The sequence below is a fragment of the Pseudorasbora parva genome, chromosome 1 (assembly GCF_024679245.1).
Source record: "Pseudorasbora parva isolate DD20220531a chromosome 1, ASM2467924v1, whole genome shotgun sequence".
NCBI classification, from domain to species: domain Eukaryota; kingdom Metazoa; phylum Chordata; class Actinopteri; order Cypriniformes; family Gobionidae; genus Pseudorasbora; species Pseudorasbora parva.
The window spans coordinates 33,630,395-33,645,450 of NC_090172.1; the positions used below are offsets into that span (position 1 = coordinate 33,630,395).

The 15,056-nt window shown below is 36.6% G+C and overlaps 2 protein-coding genes across 2 annotated transcripts in view; both read left to right on the forward strand.

Annotated features, from left to right (window-relative positions):
* The window catches only part of mylk3 (myosin light chain kinase 3), a 20,627-nt gene extending 9,077 nt beyond the window's left edge, over positions 1-11,550 (forward strand). The window contains exon 7 of the mRNA XM_067417299.1: positions 11,362-11,550. Coding sequence (XP_067273400.1) covers positions 11,362-11,550 — 189 coding nt within the window. The remainder of the gene's footprint in view (positions 1-11,361) is intronic.
* Positions 11,235-15,056, forward strand: part of arl8 (ADP-ribosylation factor-like 8) — a 17,495-nt gene continuing 13,673 nt past the window's right edge. Inside the window, exon 1 of the mRNA XM_067438118.1 lies at positions 11,235-11,746. Coding sequence (XP_067294219.1) covers positions 11,701-11,746 — 46 coding nt within the window. The 5' untranslated portion in view covers positions 11,235-11,700. The remainder of the gene's footprint in view (positions 11,747-15,056) is intronic.

Genomic DNA, 15,056 nt, shown 5'->3' on the forward strand with positions numbered 1-15,056 from the left:
AAATGTGGATGGATATATAATTGTCAGAGCAGCCCACTGACACTCCGGTATTCCTGTAGCTCACAGAGCCCTGGAAATTACCTGAAAACCCACACACAGCAGTTGCTTTAACCTTTATAAAAGCCTTCCCAGTACATTAGAAGGCTGGCTGATCTGTGTACAGGTCCTTCTCAAAAAATTAGCATATGTGGTAAAAGTTCATTATTTTCCATAATGTAATGATCAAAATTATACTTTCATATATTTTAGATTCATTGCACACCAACTTAAATATTTCAGGTCTTTTATTGTTTTAATACTGATGATTTTTGCATACAGCTCATGATAACCCAAAATTCCTATCTCAAAAATTTAGCATATCATGAAAAGGTTCTCTAAACGAGCTATTAACCTAATCATCTGAATCAACTAATTAACTCTAAACACCTGCAAAAGATTCCTGAGGCTTTTAAAAACTCCCAGCCTGGTTCATTACTCAAAGCCACAATCATGGGTAAGACTGCCGACCCAACCCTGTCCAGAAGGTCATCATTGACACCCTCAAGCGAGTGGGTAAGACACAGAAAAAAATTCTGAACGAATAGGCTGTTCCCAGAGTGCTGTATCAAGGCACCTCAGTGGGAAGTCTGTGGGAAGGAAAAAGTGTGGCAAAAAACGCTGCACAAGGAGAAGAGGTGACCGGACCCTGAAGAAGATTGTGGCGAAGGACCGATTCCAGACCTTGGGGGATCTGCAGAAGCAGTGGACTGAGTCTGGAGTAGAAACATCCAGAGCCACCGTGCACAGGCGTGTGCATGAAATGGGCTACAGGTGCCGCATTCCCCAGGTCAAGCCACTTTGGGCTACAGAGAAGCAGCACTGGACTGTTGCTCAGTGGTCCAAAGTACTTTTTTCGGATAAAAGCAAATTTTGCATGTCATTTGGAAATCAAGGTGCCAGAGTCTGCAGGAAGACTGGGAAGAAGGAAATGCCAAAATGCCTGAAGTCCAGTGTCAAGTACCCACAGTCAGTGATGGTCTGGGGTGCCATGTCAGCTTCTGGTGTTGGTCCACTGTGTTTTATCAAGGGCAGGGTCAATGCAGCTAGCTATCAGGAGATTTTGGAGCACTTCATGCTTCCATCTGCTGACATCGTTATGGAGATGAAGATTTTGTTTTTCAGCACGACCTGGCACCTGCTCACAGTGCCAAAACCACTGGTAAATGGTTTACTGACCATGGTATTACTGTGCTCAATTGGCCTGCCAACTCTCATGACCTGAACCCCATAGAGAATCTGTGGGATATTTTGAAGAGAAAGTTGAGAGATGCAAGACCCAACACTCTGGATGAGCTTAAGGCCGCTATCGAAGCATCCTGGGCCTCCATAACACCTCAGCAGTGCCACAGGCTGATCGCCTCCATGCCACGCCGCATTGAAGCAGTCATTTCTGCAAAAGGATTCCCGACCAAGTATTGAGTGCGTAACTGAACATAATTATTTGAAGGTTGACTTTTTTGGTATTAAAAACACTTTTCTTTTATTGGTCGGATGAAATATGCAGTATTAAAACAATAAAAGACCTGTATTATTTCAGTTGGTGTGCAATGAATCTAAAATATATGAAATGAATTTTTATCATTACATTATGGAAAATAATGAATTTGTATCACAATATGCTAATGTTTTGAGAAGGACCTGTATATCTGAGAGCAGCCTCCTGACATTTTATAAACATTACATTGAAAATAATTTGAAATAGTTTATCAATGATTTTGGCCACTTAGTATCAGTTATATTTCTGCTACAGTTTGTCTCAAATTTAAATAGCTTGTAGGTTTCAAATCTAAATAATAGAAAAATCAAACCGGAAAAATAAATCTTAAAAATATCAAGCTTTGTTCTATGACCATTTAGTGAAAGTCATGTGGAATATTTTTATATTTAGTGAAGTAATATGTCTCCATGGACAAATAAATCGGTGTTAGATGTGTTGTGAATTATACATATAGAAATCACATGTTCTCACAAGCGTGATATTTGTGTACATTCTTTAAGAATGTGACAAAACATTACAGGACATCTTCAGCACACCATCTGTCCTTTTCTTTGCCAAGAAAATATAAAAAAATATTTTGCAGGTTTCTCCACTTAGCCCCAAGATTGCACATGTCAGTTCACCTTTGTCATAAATTGAATGCATTTCTTTCTATTTTGAATATTTTATTACATTTTGTAACATCTTATTTTTGCCAGACCATGTACTGTATGCATACAACAAATATAGATTGCCACTATAGTATGGCAATATGCTAGGTTTACACCAGACATGATGGAGCAGACTCCACCCACAGGAACATTTTGGCTAAACATATCTACCTTATTTTTCAAAAAGGAAGTAAGCCATTTTCTGTGAATGTTTGAGACTTCCAACACCAACAGAGTTCAGTAAACGGTAAAACAGTAAAGTTCAGTAAACAGTTTGCACCACAGACCAGTGAGTTAATAATCATTACAATACATTAAAATAATATTGTAAGAAATACCCTATTTAAAATCTAATAAGTAGTGTAACTATTTCAATTACTTAAAAAAAATAAAACAAGTGAATGGTTGTTCTCTCTGCTTTGTCACAAACATTCTTCAAAATATATTTTTGTGTTCAGCAGAACAAAGAAACTCATACAGGTTTGGGACAACTTGAGGGTGAGTAAATGATGACAGAATTTTCATTTTTGGGTTAACTATCCCTTTAAGTAGGTCATATTATGGCATATCATTGGGTAATCTGAATCACCCGGAATCACCCTACATCTGCTGCTGCAGGCAGGAAGGAACTTGTGGTTCAGGCAACACAGAAAAAAAAGACAAATATCAGTAACCAGTTCCCTCTCAGTGGTCAAAATCAATGCAGACTGCTGTGGTTTTTGGTCTACCTTTGATCTGTCTGTCTGTCTGTCTGTCTGTCTATCTATATGATGCTGCCTGCCTGCCTATCAATTTAAAAATGTTCTATGCTGTAGAGTCAATGTTCAACATGGATTTTAATTAAATATAAAAAATGGTATGGATTTTGTGCACGGCACGATTCTCACACGTGTAACACGGGTGGGGGATGGTGTGTGCGTATACACAGAGTATGGCGCGTACTCCGGGCCAAAATTAAACATCCGACCGACCGACCTACCGATCGAACGTCTAACCGAACGTCTATCCGACCGTCTTGTCTGATGGAGCGGGTGACCCACGTGACGACCTGACGTGACGTCAACGTCTTGAAATTATGTCTTTTTTTACCATTTATATATACAAGCTGATGTGTAAAGACTATACATTGACACTGCAGGCACTAAATACAGATATATACCTAAAATAATACTCAACCATTTCCTGCTGTACTTCCCTGAATAAGTCTTTAAAGATGTTGTAGGCTATTTTAAGTCTTTCTTAGTGATTAACTGAAAAAAGCTTGTATATCATGACTTTCTCTGTTTTCCATGACAAAAGGAGCTAATGTTTCAAACTTTTAAACATCAGACTCACCTATTTTAACTGTACATCCATGCAGTGGGCTACTGTTAATTAATGTATTTGTATTTTTCCATATAATTTTATGTATATGTACGTTATATAATTTGCATATCATGGTTAGTAACAGTGGCTCAGTGGTTCATGTAGGTTGTCTACAAACCAGAAGGTAGGTGGTTCAATCCCCGGTTCCACCTGACCAAGTGTCGAAGTGTCCATGAGCAAGACACCGAACCCCAGCTGCTCCCGACGAGCTGGATGGCGCCTTACATGGCTGACATCGCCGTCGGTGTATGAATGGGTGAATGTGAGGCAAAAATGTAAAGCGCTTTGGATAAAAGCGCTATATAAATGCAGTCCATGCAGTCCATCCATCAAACAGATTCATTTTATATTGTTTGTCATTGTTTTACAAGTAAGAGTTAAAAGTTATATGTTAACGAGTTTTAATTTGTAAAGCTTCAATGTAATGGGACCATGTTGTCATTAATTGTCCATTTACTTTTCATGGTAGTAACACATTGACCCCCTTCAGGGGTCGCCACAGCGAATCACCTGCCTCCATCTGTTCCTATCCTCTGTATCCTCTTCTCTCAGACCGACTACCTTCATGTCCTCCTTCACTACATCCATAAACCTCCTCTTTGGTCTTCTTCTTGACCTCCTGCCTGGCAGCTCTAACCTCAGCATCCTTTTACCAATAATAATAATAATAATTATTATTATTATTCACTATATATATATCCAATATATTCACTCTCCACCCCCTGAACATGGCCAAACCATCTCAACCTGGCCTCTCTAACTTTGTCTTCAAAACATCTCACATGTGCTGTCCCTCTGATGTACTCATTCCTGATCAATCCTATCCATCCTCGTCACTCCCAAAGAGAACCTGAGCATCTTCAGCTCTGCTACCTCTAGCTCTTTCTCCTGTCTTTTCCTCAGTGCAACTGTCTGAGTAACACATTGAGTAAGGTTAAGATTATTCAATAAACACATTGTTTATTTTTACCATGATTTTGTCTCCTTCCTTCTGATATTTCCTCTGCTGACTTCACTGACTCGTGGGCTGGTGTCATAATGAGTTAACATAAGCTGTTGATGTATTGGAATATAAAAAAAATACTTTTCTGAACTTATGCAGAGAGAGAGAGAGATCATGTCAACTCAACACTGGATCTAACATGCATTTTCACTGTCTCTCATCTTGTAATCATAGGGGCATAAAGTGATTTGCAGCTTATGGTTATAATGGATTATAGTCGTTTAAAATCCTTGTTAATGTACATAAAGACTTCATCCTAGTCTGTAAGATTGCATATTGTAATATTTGAAACAGTGCTAATAAGAGTATAGGCTAGATGCCAGATATATTATAAATAATTTTTAGTTTCTAGATAATATGGATTTTTTTCCCCACAGTTCTCCCATGATTCTGAAAACAAAACTAAACCAAAAAAGAACGCAGATAGGCCTAATTTACTCGAGGTTCTATGAGTCTATTCAAGCTTGTATTCCTTTAAATATATATATATATATATATAAATATATATATAAATATATATATATATATATATATATATATATATATATATATATATATATATATATATATATATATATATATATATATATATATATATATATATATATATATATATATATTAATGTGTGGCTGAAGTCATCCTGAGCTTGAACTATACAATGAGCTGCATCAAATCCGTTTTATCAGTCACTGGTGACACCTAGTGGAGTAATATTGTAGAATCTTTTATTCTAAAGCTTTTATTCTAAATCTAAAGCTTAACAGTAGTTCGGCTGCCGCAACATCAGTGGGGTTTTTTTCGGACCATAAACTTTTATTCCAATGCTTTCATTATATTTGATGTTTGCAAAACAGAAATATAAATCGTATATTCAGTTTAACAGCATTGAATTCAAAAAGTTTGTAACTGAACTGCGAAGTGTGCACATTTTGATGCTTAAATTATGTTCAATGACTGGGTCAAACGCGTTTGCAAATCGGCCTGAATCCACTTGAATTAATTTGGACTGCTCTCTCAGTAGCTACATTTCCATAAGAGGTTTGCACAAAACCTTTGTGATATTTAGGCTGCTAAATGTCGACAAAAAACTATTGAGAAGTAATTCCAAAAAGTATGTTGGTATGTTTGTGTATATCCTAGCAGCAATAGCCATTATTTTTAATGGAAGAAGACATAGGTGTGTTATCCACGCATTAATTAAAATTCAAAGAACGAAATATATATATACGTTTTATCCATAGGTTTTATCAGTCACTGGTGACACCTAGTGGAGTAATATTGTAATAGAATCTTTATTTAAAGCTTAACATTACTTTCAAACGTCATTTACTTATTTTAATCACGGCTGCCACAACATCAGTGTTTATATTTCCGACCATAAACCTTTTTTTTCTTTTCTTTTTTTTCTTTTTTTTTTAACAATACTTTCGTTATTATTTTGATGTTTGGAAAATATAAATAGCCATATTTTATTAAATAATAGTTCAAACAAGCCTTAAAATACATATTTTTGTATTTTGTCATATTTGTGATGAAGCCAGACGAATTGATGACCAGCCCCAGCTTATTTTTTAAGGTGAAGAAAATGGTCTTGCAATATTCCTAACTTGTAAGTTGCTTTAATAGGCTATAGTATATTAAAAACATGCATACAAATTAGGCTAAAAAAACAAACTAATACAAAGTGGATATAATCTAAGCATTTATTTCAAGAACTAAAGCTTAATATGCCTTGCTGCAGTTTTTGAATATGGTATACACTATTTCTATTAAATAAGACACATTCCGACATCAGATCTGTTTCTGAATCTTCCGTTGGGCGATGGAGAAAAATTATGTTGAATATCAACTGCCTTTTCCGAATTATAAAATAGCCGTCAAAGTTTGCCAGTTTTTTTTAATAATAGCCTCGGATCTATATTCAACTTTATTAATACACAGCACATACCTTATAAATCAGTAGTTGCTGTAATCAAATGGGGACTTGTTAGTTAGAGGGTCAATCGAAGAAGTATAAGAACGTTAAATGAAGGTAAGAAAAACAAACGTGGTACAACGCGTCTTAACACGAAAACAACACGTTGGGAAGACGATCGGTTACCGCACTCCCGACCGGTCGCCACGGGTACGCGTTAACAACATGTAAGCACATGTAGGAACGTGTTACATATGATTTAATGAAACTGATTAATAATTTAGTTTGGGCTCATGGTTTATATGTGAAAGACATGGAAATCAACCTTGAGTAGCCTACGGCCAGTTTAACAGAATCAGCTGAATGCATAAATGTAAAACTAGAACACAAACAGATGTTTTTAATAAACCTTTACACTTTAGCATTTACTTAGTATTTAGGATGTTTAATTATGAAAGATAATTTAATAATTGTATTAAGGTTCAGTAGGCTATTTATATTTCTCTTTAGTTCTTGAAATAAAATGTCTGCTTTAGTTTGTAGCCTATGTAGTCTATGCATGTTTTTAATATATATATATATATATATATATATATATATATATATATATATATATATATATATATATATATATATATATATATATATATATATATCCTATTAAAGCAACTAGGATATTGTAAGACAAATTGATTAAAAAGAAGCTGGGCTGGTTTAGCTACTTGGTTTAATTTTGAGCAGTAGGCTACCGCAGGGCTGTGCCAAGTGTGACCACACAGCTCGCAAAGTAAAGTGACAACTGACTTGATGTAAAAAGCCAACAGGAGTTTGTTTTTGTCGTTTAAAATAATATAATAGGCTAGTTAAAAGACATAGACATCGCAAAAAATGTGTACCGTGATGTTGTATTATTCTACTTGTTCAAATTTCATTATATAGTAGTTGGCTAACTTGCAATATTTTTCTTTACGTGAGAAATTGATATGTCACTCAGCGCGGCATCGCAGGTCAGGCCCGTTGAGAGAGCTTTATCAGGCCATTAAAATTCTGATTTTGACTGCCTCTAAACCATAGATATGAGACTACCTAAGAAGTTCAAGTAAATAGGCTACACTAGAAATCCATGCTCATTGCAAAACAAAACGAAATTCACTTTGAATTATAACTTTATTCAAAGCAATACTCAATGTCTCCAGACGCGCATCTTATGTATAACCTCTTACCTGCTGTTTAAAAAAATCAACTAAAAAATAACACAAAAAAATTGTATAGGCTAATATTTAAACATAGACTAATTAAATAGGCATTTTCTTTAACCCATGGCCAATGATGTTGCCAGCGCTTTCTGATGGACATTGTCCTTTATAGCAGCATATAACTCACAATACAATAGACATTTTTAGCCATACAGATATGTGCAAGACATAATTATAAAATATAAACTGTCTATACTTTTGTGTACACTCACAAAGGTTGTTGATTCAGAGAAATGATTATTTAGCATGCACTCACTCCAAATGCTGTCTTCATTTCAAAAAATTATTTTGTTTATTAAACATTTCGTTTTTCATTTTAAAAGCATTTCTAAATTCATTTCATATTTCTAACAAACGAAATTCAAAGTCAAAATAACGAAAAAAACCTTTGAGTTTCCAACATGCAAATTCAAACATTTCGTTCTTTGAATTTTAATTAATGCGTTATTTAGCCTAATTTGTATGCATGTTTTTAATATACTATAGCCTATTAAAGCAACTTACAAGTTAGGAATATTGCAAGACCATTTTCTTCACCTTAAAAAATAAGCTGGGGCTGGTCATCAATTCGTCTGGCTTCATCACAAATATGACAAAATACAAAAATATGTATTTTAAGGCTTGTTTGAACTATTATTTAATAAAATATGGCTATTTATATTTTCCAAACATCAAAATAATAACGAAAGTATTGTTAAAAAAAAAAGAAAAAAAAGAAAAGAAAAAAAAGGTTTATGGTCGGAAATATAAACACTGATGTTGTGGCAGCCGTGATTAAAATAAGTAAATGACGTTTGAAAGTAATGTTAAGCTTTAAATAAAGATTCTATTACAATATTACTCCACTAGGTGTCACCAGTGACTGATAAAACCTATGGATAAAACGTATATATATATTTCGTTCTTTGAATTTTAATTAATGCGTGGATAACACACCTATGTCTTCTTCCATTAAAAATAATGGCTATTGCTGCTAGGATATACACAAACATACCAACATACTTTTTGGAATTACTTCTCAATAGTTTTTTGTCGACATTTAGCAGCCTAAATATCACAAAGGTTTTGTGCAAACCTCTTATGGAAATGTAGCTACTGAGAGAGCAGTCCAAATTAATTCAAGTGGATTCAGGCCGATTTGCAAACGCGTTTGACCCAGTCATTGAACATAATTTAAGCATCAAAATGTGCACACTTCGCAGTTCAGTTACAAACTTTTTGAATTCAATGCTGTTAAACTGAATATACGATTTATATTTCTGTTTTGCAAACATCAAATATAATGAAAGCATTGGAATAAAAGTTTATGGTCCGAAAAAAACCCCACTGATGTTGCGGCAGCCGAACTACTGTTAAGCTTTAGATTTAGAATAAAAGCTTTAGAATAAAAGATTCTACAATATTACTCCACTAGGTGTCACCAGTGACTGATAAAACGGATTTGATGCAGCTCATTGTATAGTTCAAGCTCAGGATGACTTCAGCCACACATTAATATATATATATATATATATATATATATATATATATATATATATATATATATATATTTATATATATATTTATATATATATATATATATATTTAAAGGAATACAAGCTTGAATAGACTCATAGAACCTCGAGTAAATTAGGCCTATCTGCGTTCTTTTTTGGTTTAGTTTTGTTTTCAGAATCATGGGAGAACTGTGGGGAAAAAAATCCATATTATCTAGAAACTAAAAATTATTTATAATATATCTGGCATCTAGCCTATACTCTTATTAGCACTGTTTCAAATATTACAATATGCAATCTTACAGACTAGGATGAAGTCTTTATGTACATTAACAAGGATTTTAAACGACTATAATCCATTATAACCATAAGCTGCAAATCACTTTATGCCCCTATGATTACAAGATGAGAGACAGTGAAAATGCATGTTAGATCCAGTGTTGAGTTGACATGATCTCTCTCTCTCTCTGCATAAGTTCAGAAAAGTATTTTTTTTATATTCCAATACATCAACAGCTTATGTTAACTCATTATGACACCAGCCCACGAGTCAGTGAAGTCAGCAGAGGAAATATCAGAAGGAAGGAGACAAAATCATGGTAAAAATAAACAATGTGTTTATTGAATAATCTTAACCTTACTCAATGTGTTACTCAGACAGTTGCACTGAGGAAAAGACAGGAGAAAGAGCTAGAGGTAGCAGAGCTGAAGATGCTCAGGTTCTCTTTGGGAGTGACGAGGATGGATAGGATTGATCAGGAATGAGTACATCAGAGGGACAGCACATGTGAGATGTTTTGAAGACAAAGTTAGAGAGGCCAGGTTGAGATGGTTTGGCCATGTTCAGGGGGTGGAGAGTGAATATATTGGATATATATATAGTGAATAATAATAATAATTATTATTATTATTATTGGTAAAAGGATGCTGAGGTTAGAGCTGCCAGGCAGGAGGTCAAGAAGAAGACCAAAGAGGAGGTTTATGGATGTAGTGAAGGAGGACATGAAGGTAGTCGGTCTGAGAGAAGAGGATACAGAGGATAGGAACAGATGGAGGCAGGTGATTCGCTGTGGCGACCCCTGAAGGGGGTCAATGTGTTACTACCATGAAAAGTAAATGGACAATTAATGACAACATGGTCCCATTACATTGAAGCTTTACAAATTAAAACTCGTTAACATATAACTTTTAACTCTTACTTGTAAAACAATGACAAACAATATAAAATGAATCTGTTTGATGGATGGACTGCATGGACTGCATTTATATAGCGCTTTTATCCAAAGCGCTTTACATTTTTGCCTCACATTCACCCATTCATACACCGACGGCGATGTCAGCCATGTAAGGCGCCATCCAGCTCGTCGGGAGCAGCTGGGGTTCGGTGTCTTGCTCATGGACACTTCGACACTTGGTCAGGTGGAACCGGGGATTGAACCACCTACCTTCTGGTTTGTAGACAACCTACATGAACCACTGAGCCACTGTTACTAACCATGATATGCAAATTATATAACGTACATATACATAAAATTATATGGAAAAATACAAATACATTAATTAACAGTAGCCCACTGCATGGATGTACAGTTAAAATAGGTGAGTCTGATGTTTAAAAGTTTGAAACATTAGCTCCTTTTGTCATGGAAAACAGAGAAAGTCATGATATACAAGCTTTTTTCAGTTAATCACTAAGAAAGACTTAAAATAGCCTACAACATCTTTAAAGACTTATTCAGGGAAGTACAGCAGGAAATGGTTGAGTATTATTTTAGGTATATATCTGTATTTAGTGCCTGCAGTGTCAATGTATAGTCTTTACACATCAGCTTGTATATATAAATGGTAAAAAAAGGCATAATTTCAAGACGTTGACGTCACGTCAGGTCGTCACGTGGGTCACCCGCTCCATCAGACAAGACGGTCGGATAGACGTTCGGTTAGACGTTCGATCGGTAGGTCGGTCGGTCGGATGTTTAATTTTGGCCCGGAGTACGCGCCATACGAGAGAGAGAGAGAGAGAGAGAGAGAGAGAGAGAGAGAGAGAGAGATTGTTTTTATCCAGCAGCAGCGGCGCACGCTGTGAACTCCGTGTGCCTCAAGTTTTACTCCATTGAGTGCTTCCCGTGTGTAACCAGACAAAGGGTGCTGATGTGCGTTTTTTTGTCCACAAGGAAAATGTGGATGAGGCCAGAACGACCTGGGAAGTGAAGAGGCTTTTGTTTGGACAGCGATGTGTCCGTCGCGCTCGCATCTGTCGCATACTTGATCTGACCACACAAAAGAAGGATTGCTCGGGAGCTGCTCACCTGTGTGAACACGACTGAGACGGAGGCATGTGCTGAGTTATCGTATCTGCATGGCGCTAGCGGGTTTATGAAGACATAACGGCTTCACGGACAGCTGCTGTAACGTTAACGTTAGGCCTCTCGCGAAACCCGCGCTCTCTGGACACGCTCTCTCACCCACTAGGAGAAATGGGTCTAATTTTCGCCAAACTGTGGAGCTTCTTTTGTAATCAAGGTAAGATGATTGTTCTGACCGGTTTGGAGCGAGTGTTTTTGACTGTTGTCCTCCTCGGGACGGAACTGAGCTAATGTTAATGCTAGTGAGCCCGATGCGTTGCGCTAATATTAACCTATCAAAACCATAACGTTAGTCTTTCACCGACACGTTTACTTGTGGTTATCGTGTATTTTAAACAGACCAGATCAGTGTGTTTTTACCTTGTAATTGTAACTGGTTTGTTAGTCGGCTAGCTGTCCCGTTACCTTCTCCCGGCAACTGTTAGCTCAAACACATTAACGTTAACGTTAGATTATCTAGTGAGTGGCGAAGTTAACAGATGTCAGGTTTTAACAGACAGGTTTTAAATGTCTCCTAAATTATCTGCACAGAAACTGAGTATTATCCACTTGTTGAACGATAACAACTTGTCTAGAGACAAGTTTAGTAACACACGCAAAGCACAAGCTTAAGAGATAAAGTCTACGTTAGCTCAAACCCTAACGTACCCATTTTTTTTATAAAGTACTTTTGTAGCCTGCTGTGGTACAGTGATGTTATCACCATCATACTGAATGAATATCATAAGGCAAGACACCAAAGGTGAATAGGGTAATACAAATTAAATAAACTATAAGATCCTCTTTATTAAGCAAAGTACATTTAAGACAATTTGCATTACATTTTGAAAAATGTGTAAATATGTAAATAATTAATTATCTAGTAAATTTGACACACAGAAATCTAAACATTGAAAAGCCAGATTAAAATATATATATATATATATATTTTTGTTGACATAGTTAGGTTTCTACATATAGAAGTATTGAAAATATTTGTTTCACCCCATAGAAATTTAGAAAACGTGACAAAGTTACTGAAGTGGAGATTTATAGTTATATTTATAAAAGCAATATAGGCTGTACCGAGTCTCCGGAAATAAACGAGCGCCTGGAGGCGTATTGAGTGGGTGGAGCTAAAGAATGACGAGCACGCACAAAAGAGGTGACGTCCTCAAGCGTGGAGAAGAAAACGCTACCCTAAATAAACCATGGCTATCAGATTCAACTAATACAGATATGATCCAGAAACAGATCCAGAGGCTGGAATAAATTGAACAGGAGAAGCAACAACAGCAGGACGTCCGTCTCTGTGGTGTACTGTATTTAGTGGCCTGCCAACATTTGTGTTTGTTTACTCGTGGTTTATGAGGACATGATTCGGTTTATGAACTATTGTATGCGACTAAACCTTAGCAGTAGCAAGCAAAAGGGTTTTGCACATCAGACTAGTGTAACGTTATACATAGAACAACAATGGAGTAACCGTTAGCGCATTTGAATGACGAAGCACGCTTTGTGAGAACGCTAGGTTTATGTTTGGGTGGTTTTACAATAAACAAACTGACACCTATATTGTTCAGCTAAAAAAATGTATTTAAACACACACCATAGATCACATGCTCGATTGATAAATTAACTAATGTTATACACGATCGTGTTGTTTACTGATGTTTACTTATGTGATGATAGCCAACAACATAGATATTTGAAGCAGTTTAACTCACCGCCTGCTTCCAAAGCAGGACCGTGAACCTTTATTGTTGGGACCGCTCCGTCAAAAACACACTTCTTTGGTAACTGTTGATTTCGTAAAGTCCTGTGACAGCAGTGACTGTGGAGATCCACTTATGTTATGAAGCTTCCCGTCATTTCTGCATTCAGATTGGTTCAAATGCAGTGCTGCCTTTCCGGAATGCTGTGCTGAAGCGTTGAAGTCGCTTGACGTCACCCATAGGAATAAAGTGGAGCGCGGCGCGACCATAGGGCGCATCAGAAGTGTTCACGGATGACTGGATCTGCGCCTTGAGAGAGTGTTTATGGGCGTGCATTTCCTCTCTCGCTCTAGTCACGCGCGCGCACCCTACCGGGAGAAGAGCCCGTACGGTCCATACAAGGACCTTCCGCTCTGTCGAAATCAAGCCGACCCATACTCGAAAAAAATTGTCCGAAACTTGTGAGAAACCGGAAGGAGTATTGTTGACACAGAAATACTCCATCAAACATCCAACATTAGTTTTTGAAACTTTGTCTATGTTTAGGATGGGAATCCAAGTCTTTAACAGTGTAAAAAGCTCAGTATGCATGAAACAGCATTTCACCCCCCCCCCCCCCCTTTAAGTGTGTTGAAATCTACCCGAATAGATAGAATTAGATAGAATAGAACACTTTGGATGTTTTCTTTTCACTGGTCTGAAAGAAGACATGAACTTTGCCCAACATTTCAATTGACCAGTGCATGGAAAAAACAATGGTTTTGCCACAGTGGATTTGCCTAAAACTAGCCTGTGATGAAACTCCAGCTATTTTCCAGCTCTTGGCTATATTTCATCAGTTGTTGTTTTTTCTTATAGAGTTTACAAGCAGATTTGTGTTTTTTGCATATGACATATGTTTGTCTTTACTGCTGCTGTGACAGATGCGTCTCATGATGTAGGTCCAGAGGACAGAGGGGTCAGATATCAGCTTCAGCTTGTGCAGTGACAATAGCATCTAATTTGAATTGAAAATGCTTTTGTGTAGAGAAACAGATGCCACGAGCATCTGGCCCTCAAAAGCAGCGTGAGGAAACCGTTTTCCTCGTATTGTTCGCCTGTTTCAGCAGTCAGTTCAGCCTGCCCAAAGAGATCCGCCCTCAGGACACACAATGATGAACATATTTATGGAAGCTGCAGATATTTTAAGTTTCATACTAGATTCTCTCCAAGTTACACTTCTAATTGTATTTTACCTTGAATACATATTTTTTTACAATTGCAAAGTTGAGCTTGATAAAGTGAGCAAACAACCGAACGGTATTTCCTAGCTTTTTATTTTTTAGTTGACAACAACTTTTCCTAACCAGATTGCTGTAATGTTGGACAGATGTTTCGTTAACACTGAAATATACATTGTTGATTATTATTGTGTGCACTTTCAATCATTTCTGACACCCAATTTATTTGCATTCATGGAACTTTGTACTTGATTTATTATGATTTCTTGTGTGTGCCAGATGTGTTTGTTACTATTGAACTAGCCTGTCTTAAATACCGGGTCTTGCTCTAGGTCCAAAAATGGTCCCAAGAGAAAGTAGTATAGCTCCTGGCCTACTTCTCTGGAATTCTGCCTGTTGGATTTGTAATCCCATTCTCTTTCCTAAATCCCTGGATTACTGTCCTGAAGAGGACTAGTAACTTCATTACATTGAGAGCGGTGCTCTCTAATACACAAACATTACTGCAGTCTTTAACAAAAATGACAGTTTCTGCAGTTCATTGTAAATATTC